The sequence below is a fragment of the Podarcis gaigeae genome (genome assembly GCF_964106915.1).
Source record: "Podarcis gaigeae genome assembly, chromosome: 3".
Taxonomy (NCBI): Eukaryota; Metazoa; Chordata; class Lepidosauria; order Squamata; family Lacertidae; genus Podarcis; species Podarcis gaigeae.
In genome coordinates, this window is record NC_139680.1 from 120,057,035 (window position 1) to 120,077,507 (window position 20,473).

Consider the following 20,473-nt stretch of genomic DNA (forward strand, 5'->3'; position numbering starts at 1 on the left):
CAACAGATATCGGCACACTTAGGGATACACAGGAGTCTTCGCAGCTTGCGTGACAGACCTCAGCAACTCAGCATTTTGGCTAATCTACTTTATTTACATATAAACCCACACGGAGCACTGCAACATGGCTCCCTCTCTCTCTAGCATCAGACAGCAAAGAGAAAAAAAGAACAAAGGACAATAATCCCACTTCGCGGAACACAGTAACACAAACATCCTGTCTCTGTCACTTCCCAAAACATACACCGTCATGTGAAAGACAACAATCCCATGACTGCAATCACGGAGCAGGAATTCTAACACCTCCAAACGTTCCTCATCAGGCTTGGTTTCCAGACCCTGGATGTACCAGGGATTAAATCAGGAAACCTTTGCACACAGAAGAAAGTGTTTTGCTTCCAGGTATCAGGAAAATAAGGAAAACTACGTACCAGCCTGAACTGGGCAAGATGAGGTTACAATCCAAATTGGCGTCAGAGATCTTTGTGTGATGTTCTTTGCAACGCAAACTGAACGTTAGTCCCTTTCGAAGCTCAAGTTTATTTTGGGCAAACTTCACTATATATCCAGAACGAATGGACAGGCGAAGATCCATTCTACACACACACGATTTATCTCAGTCACATAAGCTTCTTAAAACGCACAGATAGTTTTCATTAGATTACAAATGGCCGGAGGCTTAAGAAGCAATTTGTGTCGGCCAGATCCTGCGTCAGGGATCTCTTACACTTTTATCCCACATTTCCTCCTGAGAGCACAGTTCTCCCCTTAGAAACATAATTTTAAAAATACTGTGTGAGGGGTATTGTTTCTGTTTTTTATTATGGGATGCATTTCTGACACTGACAGGTAGGGCTGGGAGAAACCACCTGCCTGAAATCTTGGAGATCTTTCACTCCTGCAAAGTGTACACGGTCGGGAACTAGATCATAGCTGTCAACTTTTCCCTTTTCTTGCGAGGAATCCTATTCGGAATAAGGGAATTTCTGTTATAAGAAGGGAAACGTTGACAGCTATGAACTAGATGGAGAAATAGTTTGACTCTGGTATAAGGCAGGTTTCCGTGCTCCTAACCTGATGGCTCATCCCTCCTCCAGAGATTTTGCAGGCTGCGGCAGATCGTGATCCTTCTGGGGAGAATAAACAAAGAAAACCTGAGTGCTAGAAAGGATGGGGTGCAAAAACTGTCTCTCTGCAGCCTCCCATCCCTTCCTCTTCCTTGCAGCTGTGAATCACAGCCTCCTGTAATTCAGACTAGACTCCTCTCTCAACCACCCTGGAAAGGCAAACCCAGAAATCTTGGTGCCACCATCAACCTCAAGACAGGCAGATCATGCCCCTGCCCACCTGCACGCTTGCCAGGGAGTTAATGAGACAAGCTGTCTCTCAAATTATAGCACGAGGAGGTGGAGAATGACAAGCGATCCGTGGAAGAGGGAGAAACAGCTCTGTGCTACTCATCCCCTCGGCTGTCACCCGCTGGATTTTCCAACAGGCATGCTAAAAAGGCAGCGAGGGTAAGCTTTCCGGCACCAGAATCTGTCAGAGAGGAACTCGCTGCCTCGCCAGCTTTTGCCCATTTATTTACGATTGTGACCACGGGTGCCGTGGTTCGTATAGCACCGTCCACTTTGAATCACCTTCTGTAATAATAATAATAATAATAATAATAATAATAATAATAATATTTATACCCTGCCCATCTGGCTGGGTTTCCCCAGCCACTCTGGGCGGCTTCCAGCAATGTGAAAAGGATCTAGGAGTCTTGGTTGACCACAAACTTGACATGAGCCAACAGTGTGACGCGGCAGCTAAAAAAGCCAATGCAATTCTGGGCTGCATCAATAGGAGTATAGCATCTAGATCAAGGGAAGTAATAGTGCCACTGTATTCTGCTCTGGTCAGACCTCACCTGGAGTACTGTGTCCAATTCTGGGCACCACAGTTCAAGAAGGACACTGACAAACTGGAACGTGTCCAGAGGAGGGCAACCAAAATGGTCAAAGGCCTGGAAACGATGCCTTATGAGGAACGGCTAAGGGAGCTGGGCATGTTTAGCCTGGAGAAGAGGAGGTTAAGGGGTGATATGATAGCCATGTTCAAATATATAAAAGGATGTCACATAGAGGAGGGAGAAAGGTTGTTTTCTGCTGCTCCAGAGAAGCGGACATGGAGCAATGGTTCCAAACTACAAGAAAAAAGATTCCACCTAAACATTAGGAAGAACTTCCTGACAGTAAGAGCTGTTCGACAGTGGAATTTGCTGCCAAGGAGTGTGGTGGAGTCTCCTTCTTTGGAGGTCTTTAAGCAGAGGCTTGACAACCATATGTCAGGAGTGCTCTGATGGTGTTTCCTGCTTGGCAGGGGGTTGGACTCGATGGCCCTTGTGGTCTCTTCCAACTCTATGATTCTATGACTCTTGTGAACGCTTTGAGTAACGAGCTCCACTAACCTGGAAGTTAACTTGGAAGCGAACTTTGCTCCAGGATGCTAGTGGAAGTTGCACACTGCTGGCGTGGCAGCAGCAGGAGGCCCCATTAGCGAAAGCATGCCTCATGTTAAGAAAGGTTTCAGAATAAGAACGGACCTCTGAAACGAATTAACTTCGTAACCGGAGGTACCACTGTAGTTGTTTATTTCCTTGACATCTGATGGGAGGATGTTCCACAGGCGGGTGCCACCACTGAGAAGGCCCTCTGCCTGGTTCCCTGTCACCTTGCTTCTCGCAGGAAGGGAAATGCCAGAAGGCCCTTGGTGCTGGACCTCAGTGTCCGGGCAGAATGATGGGGGTGGAGACGCTCCTTCAGGTATACTGGACCGAGGCCGTTTCGGGCTTTAAAGGTCAGCACCAACACTTTGCATTGTGCCTGGAAACGTACTGGGAGCCAATGTAGGTCTTTCAGGACTGGTGCTATGTGGTCTCGGCGGCTGCTCCCAGTCACCAGTCTAGCTGCCGCATTCTGGACAATTGTCTCCAAACAAAGCGCAACCCAAATAGTGGACAAGGCTCCCTCCTTTTTTCAGACCTTGAGATTTATCAGTATATCACAATGTTTAGCAAGTGACATATTGTAAAGTTGAAAACCAGCTCCATCGTTATTTCCCGATACTGTATTTTTCGCTCCACAAGATGCACTTTTTTCTTCCTACAAAGTAAGGGGAAATGTCTGTGTGTCTTATGGAGCAAATGCGTGGTCCCTGGAGCCGAATTGCCCAGGGGCAAAAAGCAGAAACAGGAAGACTAAGGCAATAAGAACAGAAATTAGAAGAAAAGGAGGAGCAAAAAACTGCTCCAGCTAAGGAAAAGACACTAGGGCAAACAAGAGGGAAGGGAGCAAATTGGCAAGCGATCGGGAGAGAGATAAGGGACGCGATAAAGGAGGTTGCCTGGGAGGGGGGATGTAAAAGCCCATGGATCCTCAGGATTTTTGCATTGGGTCACCCCAAATTCACCATCAGATCATGTAGCATGTCCATGGCTACAGCCCGCACCAAAAAAATCATGCACTCACTGTTTGGTGGGGCCGCAGTGGCGCAAAAATGTGGTTACAAAGCACGGATCCACATGGATCCTCAGGATTTTTGCATTGGGTCACCCCAAACTCACCATCAGATCACATAGCATGTCCATAGCTACAGCCTGCACCAAAAAAATCACGCACCCACTTTTTCTTGGGGCCGCAATGGCACAAAAACGTGATTACAAAGTACGGTCCACATGGATCCTCAGGATTTTTGCATTGGGCTACCCCAAACTCACTGTCAGATCACATTTCTGTGGCCACAGCATGAACCACAGAAATCATACATCCACTGTTTCGTTCAGAATATTTTTTTTTCTTGTTTTCCTCCTCTAAAAACTAGGTGCGTCTTATGGTCAGGTGCGTCTTATGGTCAGGTGCGTCTCATGGAGCGAAAAATACGGTATATCAGTATATTGTGATGTTTAGCTGGTGAGACATTGCGATGCTGAAAACCAGATATCGCCCAGCCCCAGATGCCAGTGGGAGACCAGCAAACAGGATTCGACTCTCCCCTCTTGTGCTTCAGCTGGGGAGGGTGGGATATAAATAACATTATTATTATTATTATTATTATTATTATTATTATTATTATTGATGCTGGAGCATCTGGGCCCCCTCTGGGCCTGTCCCAGTCTCTTCTTAGGCTTTTGTGAGCCTATTTTCACATGCAGCACAATGACACACAGTTCTGCCGAACGCAGCACTACGTAGGCAAATTAGCTCTCTTCCGCCTGTCTGGTCCAAAGAATGCGGTATTATTTTAAAAGGGGAGTTTTAAAAAAACACACAAACCAAGCTCTCTGCAGTTCACATGTGGCTCATCCCCTTCCGCTAATGACTTCTTTAACCGGGATTCATTCTGGCAGGATTCACAGCAATTAGCATCGCTGGTTTTTAATTGCATTTCACTTCTGGCGTCTCAGGCAGGGTGCAGCTGTCATGGGGGCAAACCTCTCCCCATAGACCCACCCCTGCCTTCCTCCCCCAGCCCCACTCTCCAGGAATTGTCAGAAGGGACTGCTAAGTGCTGAGAGACTGCAATGCACAAACACACCACACACCGACACCGACACCTGATCCTGGCTGCAAGACGTCTTCTCTGCACCGCAGTCCAGAGCGGCAAAACAAGGGATGGTTGTCTGTTGCAAGCCCAGCCCCCGAACTGCACATTTTAAGGCGCTTTTTCAAAGGCAGACCTAAAAGGGTGTCGAAACTGCACAAAACAAAACATGGACCAGAGGACCAAACAATAATTATCCCCCCCTCGAGGGGAGCACTTGCAAAAGCTTGAGCTTCTCTCCACCAGTACAAAGAAACACAAGGTTGGTCCTGATTCTGAGATCAGCAGGTGAGGCTATCAACAACAACAACAACAACAACAACAACAACAACAACAACAACATCATATTATTTATTCCCCAGCCACTCTGGGCGGCTTCCAACAAAACACTAAAATACAATAACCTATTAAACATTAAAAGCTTCCCTAAACAGGGCTGCCTTCAGTTGTCTTCTGAAAGATTGTTACAGTAGTTGTTTTTCTCTTTGACATCTGATGGGAGAGCGTTCCACAGGGAGGGTGCCACCACCGAGAAGGCCCTCTGCCTGGTTCCCTGTAACTTGGCTTCCCGCAGCGAGGGAACCGCCAGAAGGCCCTCGGAGCTGGACATCAGTCAACCAGGGTCTGAACTGCAAACACTTTGGTCTGCAGGTGGATGTCTACCATATTTATTTACTTACAGCATTTCTATACCACTTAATATGTTAAAAAACATGGTCGTCTGTCCTGGGTGCTTTAGCTGAGATTCCTGCATTGCAGGGGGTTGGGCTAGATGACCCTCAGGGTTCCCTCCAGCTCTACAATTCTATGATTTTGTGTCGAGGCTCCGTACTCTTGCATCTGTGGCTCTGGGAGGACACTTGCTTTAGCTATTTTGCTCTGCAGGCACATATTCTGGGGTTTATCAGCCCTTAGGATAATAGAACTGTAGAGCTGGAAGAGACTCAAAGATTCCTTTAGTCCAAATGTCTGAAATGCAGGAATCTCAGCTAAAGCATCCAGGATAAAACTTCTGCTTAAAAAGCTCCAATGAAGGCGAGTTCACCACCTCCTGAGGCAGACCGTTCCATGGTCAAACAGCTCTTGCCCTCAGAAAGGTCTCCCCGGTGCTTAGGAACCAAACCAATAGGGCCCAGTCAACTTGGTGCTGTCAGGTGGTTTTGAACTACAACTCCAGTGGGAGTTGTAGTGCCACACTTCCAGAGGAAACCTGGGTGGAGAAGGCTGGGCTACCCAATTTGACCCGGCGGGGAAATGGCGGGGAGCAGGGATACGCCCTGCTCCAAAAGGTTCCAAACAGCCAGACCAGAAGCAAAACCTGCAACCTCCAGGGAATGGCAATTGTGCCAACCCAAGGGACGCGGCTGGCGCTGTGGGTTAAACCACTGAGCCTAGGGCTTGCTGATCAGAAGGTCAGTAGTTCGAATCCCTGCAATGGGGTGAGCTCCCATTGCTCGGTCTCTGCTCCTGCCAACCTAGCAGTTCGAAAGCACGTCAAAGTGCAAGTAGATAAATAGGTACCGCTCTGGCGGGAAGGTAAACGCCGTTTCCGTGCGCTGCTCTGGTCCGCCAGAAGCTGCTCAGTCATGCTGGCCACATGACCAGCTGTACGCTGGCTCCCTTGGCCAGTAAAGCGAGAGCGCCGCAACCCCAGAGTCGTCCACGACTGGACCTAATGGTCAGGGGTCCCTTTATCTTTAAGGTGACTGCACCCACAAACCTGAGTGATCTGGAGACATCCCAGCCATGCACTGCGACAAAACAGACCTCTATGAATCAATGCGCAATTGCCAGGCCAGAAATGCAGAAAAGTCGAGGAATAACTCCAGTACCTGGAATTGTACCTGCCTTGCAAGGCTCACGGTAGAAAATTATCTGAGCCCCCCAGGATCGGATCGGCTTGTAAAAGGGATCCCAGATGAAATGCGCTCTGCAGAGAATTCACTCCGGCCGGGAAGGCTGGGATCTGGTGGCACCAATGCCCCCTTCCCTCTAGAACGCAGAAGGGACGGGCGCAAATTTAATCATCTCTCCCTGCGCGACGAAGGCTGCAGGGGAAAGAGGGCTTTCGCCAGCTGCTGCAGCCAGATGTTTGACATTAGCAGCCCTCTAAGTGTAAAGGATTTGCCTCTGCGAGCAATGTGGCTTTCGGCGGGGTCAGGGAAGGATAAAACGCAATCGGACTAAGTGTTTTGCAGGATGCGAGCCAAGGAAAGGGAGACCTGCTGGTATTGTGAATCACCAAGCTGGGATGAGCCAGGAAGGGAAGCAACAGAAGCAAAGAACTTGGGCCACGAAGACTCTCTGGGTGACCTCGGCACCCTGCAATCGGTGTTAGAAACTCAGGTATATAAGCTGGGCGTCCAATGGCTCCTTAAACCAAGGTCAGAGTCGCCAAAGCGGAATGTCTAGTTGCCATCTTGGGGCAAGGTGGCTCCAAAGTCTTATTTTTGTTGTTGAGGGTTTTTTCTTTTAGCAAAATCGAAAAAACATCTTCAACTTTTCTGTCCGGATTTCCACTTTTTGAAATATGGCAACCCTATGCCATAAAGTCTCACACGGAATATAACTGATCTATGGAATGAGCTTTATGATATGAAAATAGGGACAATGCATGTACTATTGTAATGCAAGAAAACCCTTAATAAGGACATTTTTATTAAAATCACTCGCTGCCAGATCCAGTATATTTAAGGGGTTGTTACAGAAGTCTCTCCCTTTCCCCTTTCCTGGTTTTAAACGGATGTTCTGCTCCTGTGTTTGTGCTGGCTTAACACATCTCTCTACATCAATAAATCTATATATGACTTGCATTGTAAAAATAATAAATAAATAAACCTGGCCAGTTCAGAGGACGACCTTGAATTGGGTTAAGAACTTGAAGAAGTGAAAGAAGAAAAGTCCCTTGAACCAAGGATAGTCCGCATATATACTGGCCAATTCTGACCTCTTTTTCTTAATGGTGATACGGTCCATTCATAATGTAGGAATATTCTTCACAACTGTGAGCAGGGCAGTGGGTTGGGGCATGTGAAGGCAAGAGACAAAAAATCAGAATACAGTGGTACCTTGGGTTACATACGCTTCAGGTTACAGACTCCGCTAACCCAGAAATAGTGCTTCAGGTTAAGAACTTTGCTTCAGGATGAGAACAGAAATCGTGTTCCGGCGGCACGGTGGCACCATTAGCTAAAGTGGTGCTTCAGGTTAAGAACAGTTTCAGGTTAAGAACGGACCTCCGGAACGAATTAAGTACTTAATCCGAGGTACCACTGTAACACTGTTTGCTGCTCCTGCTTAAACTGCACAGGAAAAGTGTTTGGGATCCTGAAATTCATTCTGATTTGTGCAGGTCAAATATAATGGATAGAATTCTGGGTGTCCAATCCTGGCACCCGGACACCTTCACTTGGTCGCATGTGGCCGAGAGCCAGGTGCAAAATGCGCCTGGCTAGTTTTGAACACAGCGTCCGCAATCTAGCAACACTGATCCACCTCGCAGGGGTGTTGTGTAAGGATGACACAGCTGTGGGCACCACAGTTTAAGAAGCTGGAAGGTGTGCAGAGCGGGCTGACCAGGATGATCAAGGGTCTTAAGACCAGGCCTTATGAGGGATGTTAAACATGAGAGCCATCTTTGGATATCTGGAGCGCTGTCACACGGAAAGCTTTGTTTTCTGCTCCTCCAGGGACCCAAAGAACATCTAGTCCAACCCCCTGCAATGCAGGATCCGTGGGGAAGGAAAAGAACGGGTAGGAATTGTGCAAGAACGTAGAGGCTTCCCATTTCCAGTGGAGGCTGTGCAGGAAAAAATTCCTGGGTAAATTGCACTCCAAATTGTGATTTGAGGTTGGCACACAGCTCCCCTTGAATTATCTGAGGACAAGGGAGAGATATTTTGGCAAAGTGTCCACAAGGCAGAAATCCATCAACACTCGACAGAACCCAAAGACGTCACTGCGGCGGAGATGTCAAGCAGACAGATTCGGGAAGGAATCCAGCAAATTATACCATGTTTGCAAATTGCACGCCAGCTTTTTACAACTAGCTATACAGTATGTATATAAGGTGAGAAAAAGGCCAGTTAAACTTTAATGTTCATTTATGCAGCACTTTTTAAACACAGACTTGCAGACAAGTCGTACTCAAGTTTATAAGCCCTCAAATGAATTTAATCCCACCATCGCTATCACACTGCATTAAAAATATGAATGGGAATTCTTCCAAGAGAGACTACCAAGAGGAAGTCTCGGGCATTGCTTGACTTGAAGGTTCCCAAATGCTCCCTGGAAAAGCAGCAAGGCAGTTCGGCTGCCCTTACTGGGCAAATGGCAAATGGGTAACCTCAACGAGCCCATTTTACAGATGGAGAACTGAGGCGAGGTTAAGAAACAGGACTGGCCCACTGCCATCATGGCAAACTATCCTAAAGGAAGACTTTTGAGCTGAGGTTGGAAGCCCATCTGTCGGGGATTCCTTAGCTGTGGTTCCTGCACATTCCAGGGGGTTGGACTAGATGGCCCTTTCACCTCTACAGTGCTGTGATTCTGTGGTCCAGCTAAACTGCAGCAAGTCTCTTTTGTTAACTGGGGATCTCTCTCCTCGGCAGCGATTCCATATTAAGGATTGATCTTCCAAAGGAAATGGAATATTCCACAAAGCAAGTACTGCAGTTGAGAGGCACAGCCATATCAAAATCCCAAAACAATCCCAGCCCCAATATCACAGTTTATTCACGAAACATGATTCACCCATAAGACCAACTAAGTTAGTTCTTGGTATGAGCTTTTGTGTGCATGCACACTTTTTCAGATACATGCACACGAAAGCTCATACCAAGAACTAACTTAGTTGGTCTTTAAGGTGCTACTGGAAGGAATTTTTTTTGTTTTGACTATGGCAGACCAACACAGCTACCTATCTGTAAGTGATTCACCCATGACTGGGATGCAAGCCAAAATAGATCAAGCAAAAAAAGGAAGAAGAAGAAAACACAACCCCAAAGGTTACAGTGGTATTTGCATCAATCTTTGAACTCATCTTTACTCCCTCTGCCACGGATCAGGCACAGAACATTCATGGACATTCAAACAGGAAAAGTCGGTCACAGACAGAACTGCCCTGCAAGCAGAAATGCAGCAGCTAAGGCTTTAGAGCTCCTGGCTCAGGGCAGCAGAGCAAAACCAGCCAGCGAAACACTGGGGAAGTGGCAATCCTAGGAGAACGTATTTTCAGCTCACCAACCAACCAGATTCGTGCATCGCCGGGGGTTGGACTAGATGACCCTTCCTATTCTCTGGGTTGCAATGGAATAACGACGAGATCAGCCTCAAAAAGAAGTCTCTCTTGGCGCAGCTTTTGCAAGGAATCTCAGAGTTTGATGCAGCTCGGTGTGTGTGAACCTTGTGCAAATCACCCCCCCAACCCCCCCCCCCCACAATTGCCTTTGCAAGCCCTGATTCAGAAACATCTGCCTGTTGCAACTCTGGAGAAAGACCAGTTGCATCACTGAAGCTGGCTTTCAGAGAGGGCTGAAGGAGCCGACCTGCTATCTGCAGGATCGGGGCCTTGGGATGGCATTACTCGCCAGACAAACCTGAACAAGGGGGGGGGGGGTAACCATGCCCAGATTCACACACACACACACACACACCCTGCAAACACACACAAAGTAGATTGTAAACACAGACTCACAGCTGCGAATGCTGCATTGCAGGGGGGTTGGACCAAATGACCCTTGGGGAGCCCTCCAGCACTACAATTCCAGGATTCTATGATAATAGAGGACCCCCACCCCCGCAATTGCACAGATCACACACACACCAAATCCCACAGACCAACCTCCCCTGGATTTGCACCCCAGAGCAAGGCTGCGGCACACACCAGGCTGTGTTATCGCAAGCAAAATATGGGGAGGGGGGGCAGGAATGGGACCCATTGAATATGGCATTCCAAGGGAATTAAGTAACAACACGGGTTTGTTTTTTGGGGGGGCGTGTGCAGGGAGCAGTGCCAAAATATAGTTGCCTGCGCAGCAGAAGCGTTCCCTGGTCTCCAGCAGAGGCTACAACTTTTGTTCAATAGGCTGCCAATACAACAGGGGATTTTTATTTTTTGCTGCGGGGGGGGGGGTGGGAGATTAACCCTTTGATGCCCTTAAATTCTCTGCAGAGCTCTATTCTACCTTGGAGTTCCAGGGAATATTTTTTTTTTGGGGGGGGGGGAATGGAAACTGGAGGAAAGGAAATGCCGTGATTTTTTTTTTTTTGGGGGGGGGAGGTCATAAAAAGACAACTTCCAGGGGGCTGGACTAGATGACCCATGGTGTCCCTTCCAACTCTACATTTCCACAATTTCTTCTCCATGTCCCTGTGGAGCCACGGGAACAAGACCCTGCCTGCTCCGTAACACCAAAGAAGCTCCCCTGTCAGGCTTGATTTCTACCTGCGGGGAATTCCCTTTCGTGCCTTTTTTTGGGAGAGCAGATTTCAAACTGCCATCTGAAGCTGGGGGCGGGGCGGATGGGGGCACAATCCAGACCCACGCCGGACCTGTGGACCACACTACCCAGTTACATTTTTTAAAAAAACACACACCTTTCTTTCTTTTTCAATAACAGCCCCTGCAGATATTGTGATTTTCAGAAGGGGGGGGGAGGAGGGACAAGGAGGAGAGGGGGCTGCTTAACTCTTTCCTTCCCAGCCAGACCCCCCCCCGTTTTTCATAGAACTGCTTCTCCCCGCAGCTTCAGTGCAGAACATAGCTGTCAACGCCCCCCCCCCTTTTTAAGGGAAATTCCCTTATTCCGAATAGGATTCCTCATAAGAAAAGGGAAAAGTTGGCAGCTATGGTGCAGAAAGGCCACGAGATACTTATTTATCAGGCCTTGGAGATTATTATTTTTTGGAGGGGACGCTCTTCTTTGCGAGACCCCCCCCCCAAAAAAAAACCCCAACCACAACCAAGCAGAACTGGGGAGATCTTGTTCCTGGGGCCAGAACTGATGAAAGACCGCTTTATTATTATTTTCCTTTCCTGACACAGCCGCGCAACGCTCCCCGCATCCCTCGAGCATCTCTTTTTCAGATGGGGGGGGGGAGCAGCGATGCTTGCCTGTTCCCCAGCATCTCTCCGGTGGGCGAGGCGACCCCTAGGAGGTGTAGCTGCAAAGTGACCTTCGTGGACGGAATTGGGGGGGGGGGGGCAGAGGGATGATGGCACGATCAAGATTCCCCCCACTCCAAAAAAAAGAGAGAGAACCAGGCAGAAAGGGAAAAGCAAAACCCGCAGCAAACGGAGGGTGCAAGGTGCCAGTCCCTGGTGATGTCTGAGAAAAGGAGAGCCAAGTGGGAACCCCCCCCCCCGCCGCCGCCGCGCCCCCCCCCCTTACCGTACATGGCTCGCCAGCGGAGCCCCGGCTCGCCGCGCCCGCTCCGCCGCGCTCCCCCGCTCGCTCTGCGGCGCCGCTCATTCACCGCCCGCCGCGGCGGAGCCCCGGAGAAGGCGGAGACAGGCGGGCATGAATGAACGGGGGGGGGGGGTGGTCTTCTGCGCATGGGCGGAGAGGGGGTGGGTGGGGGTCCTCAGACGCGCCCCTCTGGAAGAGGGGGGGATCTCCGGTACCCTGAGGAGGGGCTTCGGGGAGAGAGTGGTGGGCTTGGGAGGGGGGATTCCCAGAGGCCATCTTGTCCATCCCTGGGGGGGGGGGTGTCCTCGGTTTGACACCCTCCTCTGGGGGGGGGGGTCGGGAGAGTGGGGGGGGTCTCTGGTACCCTGAGGAGGGTCTTCGGAGAGAGAGTGATGGGCTTGGGAGGAGGGATCCTCAGAGGCCATCTAGTCCATCCCCCTCGGGGCGGGGGAGTCCTCGTTTTGAGACCCTCCTCGGGGGGGGGAGTCGGGAGAGTGGGGGGGGTCTCTGGTACCCGGAGGAGGGGCTTCGGGGAGAGAGTGGTGGGCTTGGGAGGAGGGATTCCCAGAGGCCATCTAGTCCATCCCCCTGGGGGGGGGAGTCCTCGTTTTGAGACCCTCCTCGGGGGGGGGGGAGTCGGAAGAATAGGGGTCTCTGATACCCTGAGATGGGAGAGAATGCTGGGCTGCAAGGCAAGAATCGCAGCTAAGGGGATCCCTGGCAGGTGGACGTCTGATTCAAAACCTCCAGTGATGGTGGAATAATAATAATAATAATAATAATAATAATAATAATAATAATAATAATGTTATTATTTATTATTTATACCCCACCCATCTAGCTGGGCTTCCCCAGCCACTCTGGGCGGCTTCCAACAAAATATTAAAATACCGTAATGCATCAAACATTAAAAGCTTCCCTAAACAGGGCTGCCTTCAGATATCTTCTAAAGGTTTGGTACAGTGGTACCTCTGGTTACACACTTAATTTGTTCCAGAGGTCCGTTCTTAACCTGAAGCACCACTTTAGCTAATGGGGCCTCCCGCTGCTGCAGAATTTCTGTTCTCATCCTGAAGCAAAGTTCTTAACCCAAGGTATTATTTCTGGGTTAGTGGAGTCTGTAACCTGAAGCGTATGTAACCTGAAGCGTATGTAACCCATGGTACCACTGTAGTTGTTGTTCTCTTTGACATCTGGCAGGAGGGTGTTCCACAGGATGGGCGCCACCACTGAGAAGGCCCTCTGCCTGGTTCCCTGTAACTTGACTTCTCTCAGGGAGGGAACCGCCAGAAGGCCCTCGGAGCTGGACCTCAGTGTCCGGGCAGAACGATGGGGGTGGAGACGCTCCTTCAGGCCTACTGGGCCGAGGCCGTTTAGGGCTTTCAAGGTCAGCACCAACACTTTGAATTGTGCCCAGAAACGTACTGGGAACCATTGTAGGTCTTTCAGGACTGGTGTTATGTGGTCTTGGCGACCACTTCCAGTCACCAGTCTGGCTGCCGCATTCTGGATTAGTTGTAGTTTCCGGGTCACCTTCAAAGGGAACCCCATGTAGAAGGGAAGGTGGAAGGGATGGTGGAAGTGTTGGAAGGGGTCCTGGGGGTCATCTAGTCCAGCCCCCTGTGATGCAGGAGTCCCTGACTGATGGCCCCCCCAACTGCTGTCCTGCTTCAGTCTCCAGACGGAAGAGGTGGGGGCAATTTCTGGAAATCGCCATGTCGATCTTATAGAATCCAAGAATCATTGAACTGTAGGGTTCCAAAGGATCCCAGGGGTCATCTAGACTAACCCCCGGCCGTGCAGGCATCTCAGCTGAAGCATCCATGACAGGTGGCCCTCCAAACTCTGCTTAAAAACCTCCAAGGAACCAGAAGAGGCCACAGCTTCCCGAGGGAGACCGTCCCACTGCTGAACAGGTCTCACCGTCAGAAAGTTCTTCCCAATGTTTAGTGAGAATCTCCTTTTTTTGACTTGAAGAAGTCATAATAATAATCAGTGAGAGCAAAACACCTTCTTCTCCCTGCCACCTCCCTCTCATCTATTCCCCTTTATTTCCATTATTAACAACCAAAAAGTAAAGTAGCAAGATATTGCATAATAATAATAATAATAATAATAATAATAATAATAATAATAATAATTTATACCCCGCCCTTCTGGCTGGGTTTCCCCAGCCACTCTGGGCAGCTTCTAACAGAATATTAAAATACAATATAGTGGTACCTCGGGTTAAGTACTTAATTTGTTCCGGAGGTCCGTTCTTAACCTGAAACTGTTCTTAACCTGAAGTACCACTTTAGCTAATGGGGCCTCCCGCTGCCGCCGCGCCGCCGGATCACCATTTCTGTTCTCATTCTGAAGCAAAGTTCTTAACCTGAAGCACTATTTCTGGGTTAGCGGAGTGTGTAACCTAAAAGCGTATGTAACCTGAGGTACCACTGTAGTCTACTAAACATTAAAAGCTTCCTTAAACAGGGCTGCCTTCAGATGCCTTCTAAAAGTCTGGTAGTTGTTTTTCTCTTTGACATCTGGTGGGAGGGTGTTCCACAGGGCAGGTGCCACCACTGAGAAGCCCCTCTGTCTGGTTCCCTGTAACTTGGCTTCTCGTAGCGAGGGAACCGTCAGAAGGCCCTCGGTGCTGGACCTCTGTGTCCGGGCAGAACAATGGGGGTGGAGATGCTCCTTCAAGAATCCCTTGATTCAGAAATTGGGCTCCTGGGCCCGGAAGAAATCTCTCTCCTCCTGGCTTCTGCCAAGCTGAGTTGGACTGGATGATCCCAGGGTCCCTTCCAACTCTACACTTCGAGGAAATGTCAGAGAAAATTACATATATTAACAGTGGGAAATCTCTCCCAAAGCCCTCCTCTTCTATTGACTGCAGCACAGCTGAAATCTCCCCCTGCTCAAACGTTATATACAGGATATAAAAAGTGAAATTGGCCTATTATTAGTTTTTGTATGTATACTGGGGCACAGTCTCATTCAGCGTCATCAGCAGATATGCCGATATCTGACTCATTCACGACTATGTTGAACCTTCATTCTCCTTTGTGATGTAACTCACAGGTGGGGAATACTGTTATTTTTTATAATTATTTATAATTGTAAAGGGAACCTTTGTATGAGTCAATACCTTATTATCCCTTTAGAACTGCCCTGGATCTCTGTACATTTGTCCTTCCATTTTTGACTCTGTTTTCGTTTTTCTTGTTATGTTTGCACTTTGTTTGTTTGTTAATAAATCAATGCTTTGATTTTAGAATGCTGTGTTACTTTTATTGTTGTTAGCCGCTCTGAGCCCGGCCTCGGCTGGGATGGGCGGGATATAAATAAAATTATTTTATTATTATTATTTTAAAAAGTGAAATGGGAATTTCAGATTTCAGATAATTTAAAAATACATCACTTCTGAATTTTAATTTTGAGGGGGATTTCTGAAAAACAACAACCCTGATTTAAAAAAAAAGCAAAAGCCACACATCTAAACCTTCCGACTTATGTTTCCTAAGTTAATCATATTTTGAAAAATCCATTGCCTCTCTCCTGCTGCTCCTGAAACGCTCAGATCCAGCAGCAAATATTATTGCAATTGTTAGGGTCTCAAATTTGGAGATTATACAGCCTGGGGTATTCCCCCCCCCCCGAATAAATTGGGATGATCTGCTTCTCAATGGCATCTTCCTCTGCTGTTGAAATTCCCCATCTGAAACAGGAATTTACAATCGGAGCAGGATTGCGGCTTTTGCTTCAGAATTATCTCTCTCTCTTTGCAGGCGAGGTGGGGGGACGGGACTGACTGACTGCATCACTGGGTGACGTCAGCAAAAGCTCCAGGGGGGGTTGGGGGGGCGGGCGGGTGGAGAGAGGATCTGCTCAGCCTCAGCTCCGGACCGCAAGGGCTATTTATACGTCTGCTGGTGGAGAGCAAGGACTGCGTCGGATGTTCAAATGCACCAGAGATTTCCTTACTCAGGTAGCCTAAGAAACTGGAAGACAGCAGGGGGAAAGGCGCGGGGGGGGGCAGCTCATGATACGTACAAATGATGTCTTCTGGGGCGAGGGGGGCGGGTGAGAGCAAAGCAGGCGGGGGGGGGGGTTGTGCAATGCTCCTTTGCATGGGTGTAACCAGGATTTCCCAGTAGTGATGTATGGAAGTGAGAGCTGGACCATAAAGAAGGCTGATTGCCGAAGAATGGGTGCTTTTCCATTATGGTGTTGGAGGAGACTCTGGAGAGTCCCATGGACTGCAAGAAGATCAAACCTCTCCATTCTGAAGGAAATCAGCCCTGAGTGCTCACTGGAAGGACAGATCGTGAAGTTGAGGCTCCAAGACTTTGGCCACCTCATGAGAAGAGAAGACTCCCTGGGAAAGACCCTGATGTTGGGAAAGATGGAGGGCCCAAGGAGAAGGAAACGACAGAGGACGAGATGGTTGGACAGTGTTCTCGAAGCTACCAGCATGCGTTTGACCAAACTGCGGGAGGCAGTGGAAGACAGAAGTGCCTGGCGTGCTCTGGTCCAGGGGCCACGAAGAGTCGGACACGACTAAGTGACTAAACAACAACAACCAGGATTTTGGTTGGGGGGGGGGGCAGCCAAAGTTGTTGAGCTTTTTTATGTTCTTAAAAAGGACATTATGTTGGGCAGGCTTCTGGGGACCCCTGGGCAGTTAAGTCCAGCCAAAGGCCGAGGGAGCCAACGTTTGTCCACAGACAGCTTTCCAAGTCATATGGCCAGCAGGACTAAACTGCTTCTGGTGCAACGGGACACCGTGATGGAAACCGGAGCGTACGGAATTGCCGTTTACCTTCCTGTCACAATGGTACCTATTTATCTACTTGCACTGGTGAGCTTTCAAACTGCTAGGTTGGCAGGAGCTGGGACCGAGCAACAGGAGCTCACCCCCTCACGGGGATTCGAACTGCCGACCTTCTAATCAACAAACCCAAGAGGCTCAGTGGTTTAAACCACAGTGCCATCCCATGTCCCCCTACAAGCAACTTATTGTAGCACCACACAGAGCAAAAAAACAGATTTCAAAATCGCCAAGCAAGAACGGTCCGAGCCTTTCCCCATCAGACCAGACCAAGGGTCTAACTTGCCCCCCCATTCCATTCTCAACAATGGCCACCAGAAACCCACACTAGGAAGCCCCAAGAAGAGCATGGCAGCAACAGCCACCCCATTGAATTTGCCCCCCCAAACTGGTTGTCTGAGATACACTGCCTCTGATCTTGGAAGTTCCATTTTGGCTATCGTAGCCAACAGCCATGGCAGCCCTCTCCTGCTTTTTGAGTTTGCCTGAACCTTTTGTGAAGTCCTTGTTGGAAATCTGCCTCGGTCAGAGGTACGTGCCAGTCTTACAGGCACCGGCTGAATTCCTTTCTGAACTCCCTCCTGCGACTCCCGGCAGGAGGACACACGAGGTCCGTTTCGGCGATTTTTCCCAGGCTGTGAGAAAAACACACCACTGCTTCTCCTCCTCCCTGCTTATCCCCAGGGAGGGGAATCAGACAGACAGAAGCGTATCTACATGTCTTTATTTCTGTCTTTAGCAGTCATACAGATAAAGATGTTTGCACTCTTTGAACAACAGAGAGAATCTCACTCCACCCATGTACATCCTGTACAGGTCATATGACTCACACTGAGCTCACATCCGGTGCTCAATAAGGACAATGGACTGCCCCTTTGTTTCCATGGCAACAGTCACAAACATCCTGTTTGGCTTTGCAGCCACAAGCAGCTGACTGAGCTGCTAGAGCCTTTGCTTGCTGCAGCATTGCTGCTTTATGGTAACAGTCCTCACCCAAATCCATGACCAGTTTTGCTTCTGTAGACACTACCCGCTAAAGGCTGGGGGAAAGAGAGTTCATGAGGTTTGTCCCCATCACAAGTCTTTGTCTGAATGATTCTGGATGGGTAACAAATTCTAGGGAAATTGAATTGGTCTTCAGGGGGGTGTTTGCAAAATTGCTTCCTGCATGGGACATTAATTTTAGGGCCTAAATTACTCCTAGGTGACTTTATCTAGAGGGGATCAGGCTGGATAATGCATGGGGGTAAATCATAGAATCATAGAGTTGGATGGGACACCACTGGTCATCTAGTCCAACCCCCTGCAATGCAGAAATCTCAACTAAAGCATTTCTGGTAGATGGCTATCCAACTTCTGCTTAAAAGCCTCCAAGGATGGAGAGTCCACAACCTTCTGAGAGAGTCTCTTCCACCATTGAACAGCTCTTAATGTCAGAAAGTTCTTCCTGATGTTTAGTCTGAATCTCTTTGCTTGTCACTTGAAGCCAAGGGTTCGAGTCCTTCTCCAGAGCAGGAGAAAACAAGCTTGCTCCATCTTTCATGGGACAGTCCTTGAGATATTTGAAGATGGCTATCCTATCTCATGGGACATGGGTGGCACTGTGGGTTAAATCACAAAGCCTAGGACTTGCCAATCAGAAGGTCGGTGGTTCAAATCCCCATGACGGGGTGAGCTTCCATTGCTCAGTCCCTGCTCCTGCCATCCTAGCAGTTTGAAAACACGTCAAAGTGCAAGTAGATAAATAGGTACCACTTCGGCGGGAAGGTAAACGGCGTTTCCGTGCGCTGCTCTGGTTCTCCAGAAGCGGCTTAGTCATGCTGGCCACATGACCCGGAAGCTGTACACCGGCTTCCTCGGCCAGTAAAGCAAGATGAGCGCCACAACCCCAGAGTCGGCCACGACTGGACCTAATGGTCCTTTACCCTTTACCTTTACCTTTTATCCTATCTCCTCTCAGTCTCCTCTTTCCCAGGCTAATGGTACCCAGCTCCTTCAATTGTTCCTCATAAAGCTTAGTTTCCAAACCCTTGATCCTCTTGGTTGCCCTCCTCTGCACACCTTCCATCTTGTCAACATCCTTCTTAAACAAAGCCAATTGGAGTGGATTTGGAGTCGAGAAATTACCGTATTTTTTGCTCTATAAGACTCACTTTTTCCCTCCTAAAAAGTAAGGGGACGTGTGTGCGTCTTATAGAGCGAATGCAGGCTGCGCAGCTATCCCAGAAGCCAGAACAGCAAGAGGGATTGCTGCTTTCGCTGTGCAGTGATCCCTCTTGCTGTTCTGGCTTCTGAGATTCAGAATATTTTTTTTCTTGTTTTCCTCCTCCAAAAACTAGGTGCGTCTTGTGGTCTGGTGCGTCTTATAGAGCGAAAAATACGGTAACTGGTGGCAAATGAATGGAAGAGGAACCCGTTTGGGATGACCTGGCAAACAAACAGATCTGGAGCACTTTGGGTGGGAAAGGGGCTGCCTTGCCTTCTAGGACACTTAAAGTCTATCTTTGCATATAAACTGGTACTTGCAAAACTGTTATGCAAATCTGTGCCAGTTTTGGAAGTCCCAGCAAGTAAGACACGCACATCCCGTTTGCAGTTGCCCACAGCTAAAAATCCAACTGCTTTCCTTTCACCCTCTTCGGCACTGGCTGAACTTTTCCCCAACTCAGTGATTCTCAAACTTTTTCCTCTGCTTTTCCCGCACTTTCAGAATGAAAATCTGCTTGCTCCACACTGAATGTTTCATTGATAAGAAATACATTGGGAAACAAAAAGAAACAATTCATGGCAGCGCTTGATTTCTAACACAGAGCACAACTGCTTTATAATATGCTCATGGGGCACCCAGAAAGCGTGAAAGTATGCAGCTACATAATCCTTCCCAAAATATAATTAGAAACGAGCCTCTTACATATGTACCTTAAGCAGGTATACAAACTCACTGAGAGGGGAAGACACAAGATCTACCCACCCGGGAAGAATGGCAGATGAAGGTGATGGACTATATGGAACTGGCGGAAATGACTGGCAGAATCCGAGAACAGGGAGAAGAGTCGGTGAAAGAAGATTGGAAGAAATTTAAAGACTATTTACAGAAACATTGTAAAATTAATGAATGTTAGAATGATGTTGGAATGAATTTATGTGATTTTAGCAGAAATGTTATAAAGATTTAGGAAAAAACAGACTGTTAATTGATGAAAGGAGAGAAAGTAAAGCTATATTAATATCAAGATAAATTACAGGACAAAAATTTGAAAAGAGGGAAAGGATTTGCTGAAATGGATAATCGATCTAGAATACAAAAAAGGGAGGTGTGAGGAGGTCGGGGAAATAAGCTAATGAAAGTTAAGTAATGGGAAGATTTGCTGTATTTTTCTTTGTTTTTTCTTTTTTGCTTAATGGATTTTAATTCTCTGCTTTTTCTCTTTTATATTTCTTTTTTCCCCTTTTGTATTTTATCCTTTTTTCTTTACCTATTGGGATGTGTGGTATTGTTTTTTTGTTTAAAATGATGTTTTTTTCTTTTTCTTTTTGTACCTCTTAAAAGTTTAATAAATATCTTATAAAAAAACAACAACTCACTGAGAGGTGTGAGCTTGCTTTTGCCAGATAATCTCATTTGTATTAGGTCTAATTTGAGACAAACTCTCCTCTCCTCAGC

At 48.1% G+C, this 20,473-nt stretch overlaps 1 protein-coding gene across 6 annotated transcripts in view; it reads right to left on the reverse strand.

The window, feature by feature from the left end:
• The window catches only part of EFR3B (EFR3 homolog B), a 124,159-nt gene that overhangs the window by 82,455 nt on the left and 21,231 nt on the right, over positions 1 to 20,473 (reverse strand). Inside the window, exon 1 of one of the 6 annotated variants that reach the window (XM_083733252.1) lies at positions 11,976 to 12,081. The exons of the other annotated variants lie outside the window; for them this stretch is intronic. Within the exon in view, the coding sequence (XP_083589378.1) occupies positions 11,976 to 11,982 (7 nt within the window). The 5' untranslated portion in view covers positions 11,983 to 12,081. Of the gene's footprint in view, positions 1 to 11,975; positions 12,082 to 20,473 lie in introns of those variants that run through there. 6 annotated transcript variants of the gene reach the window in all.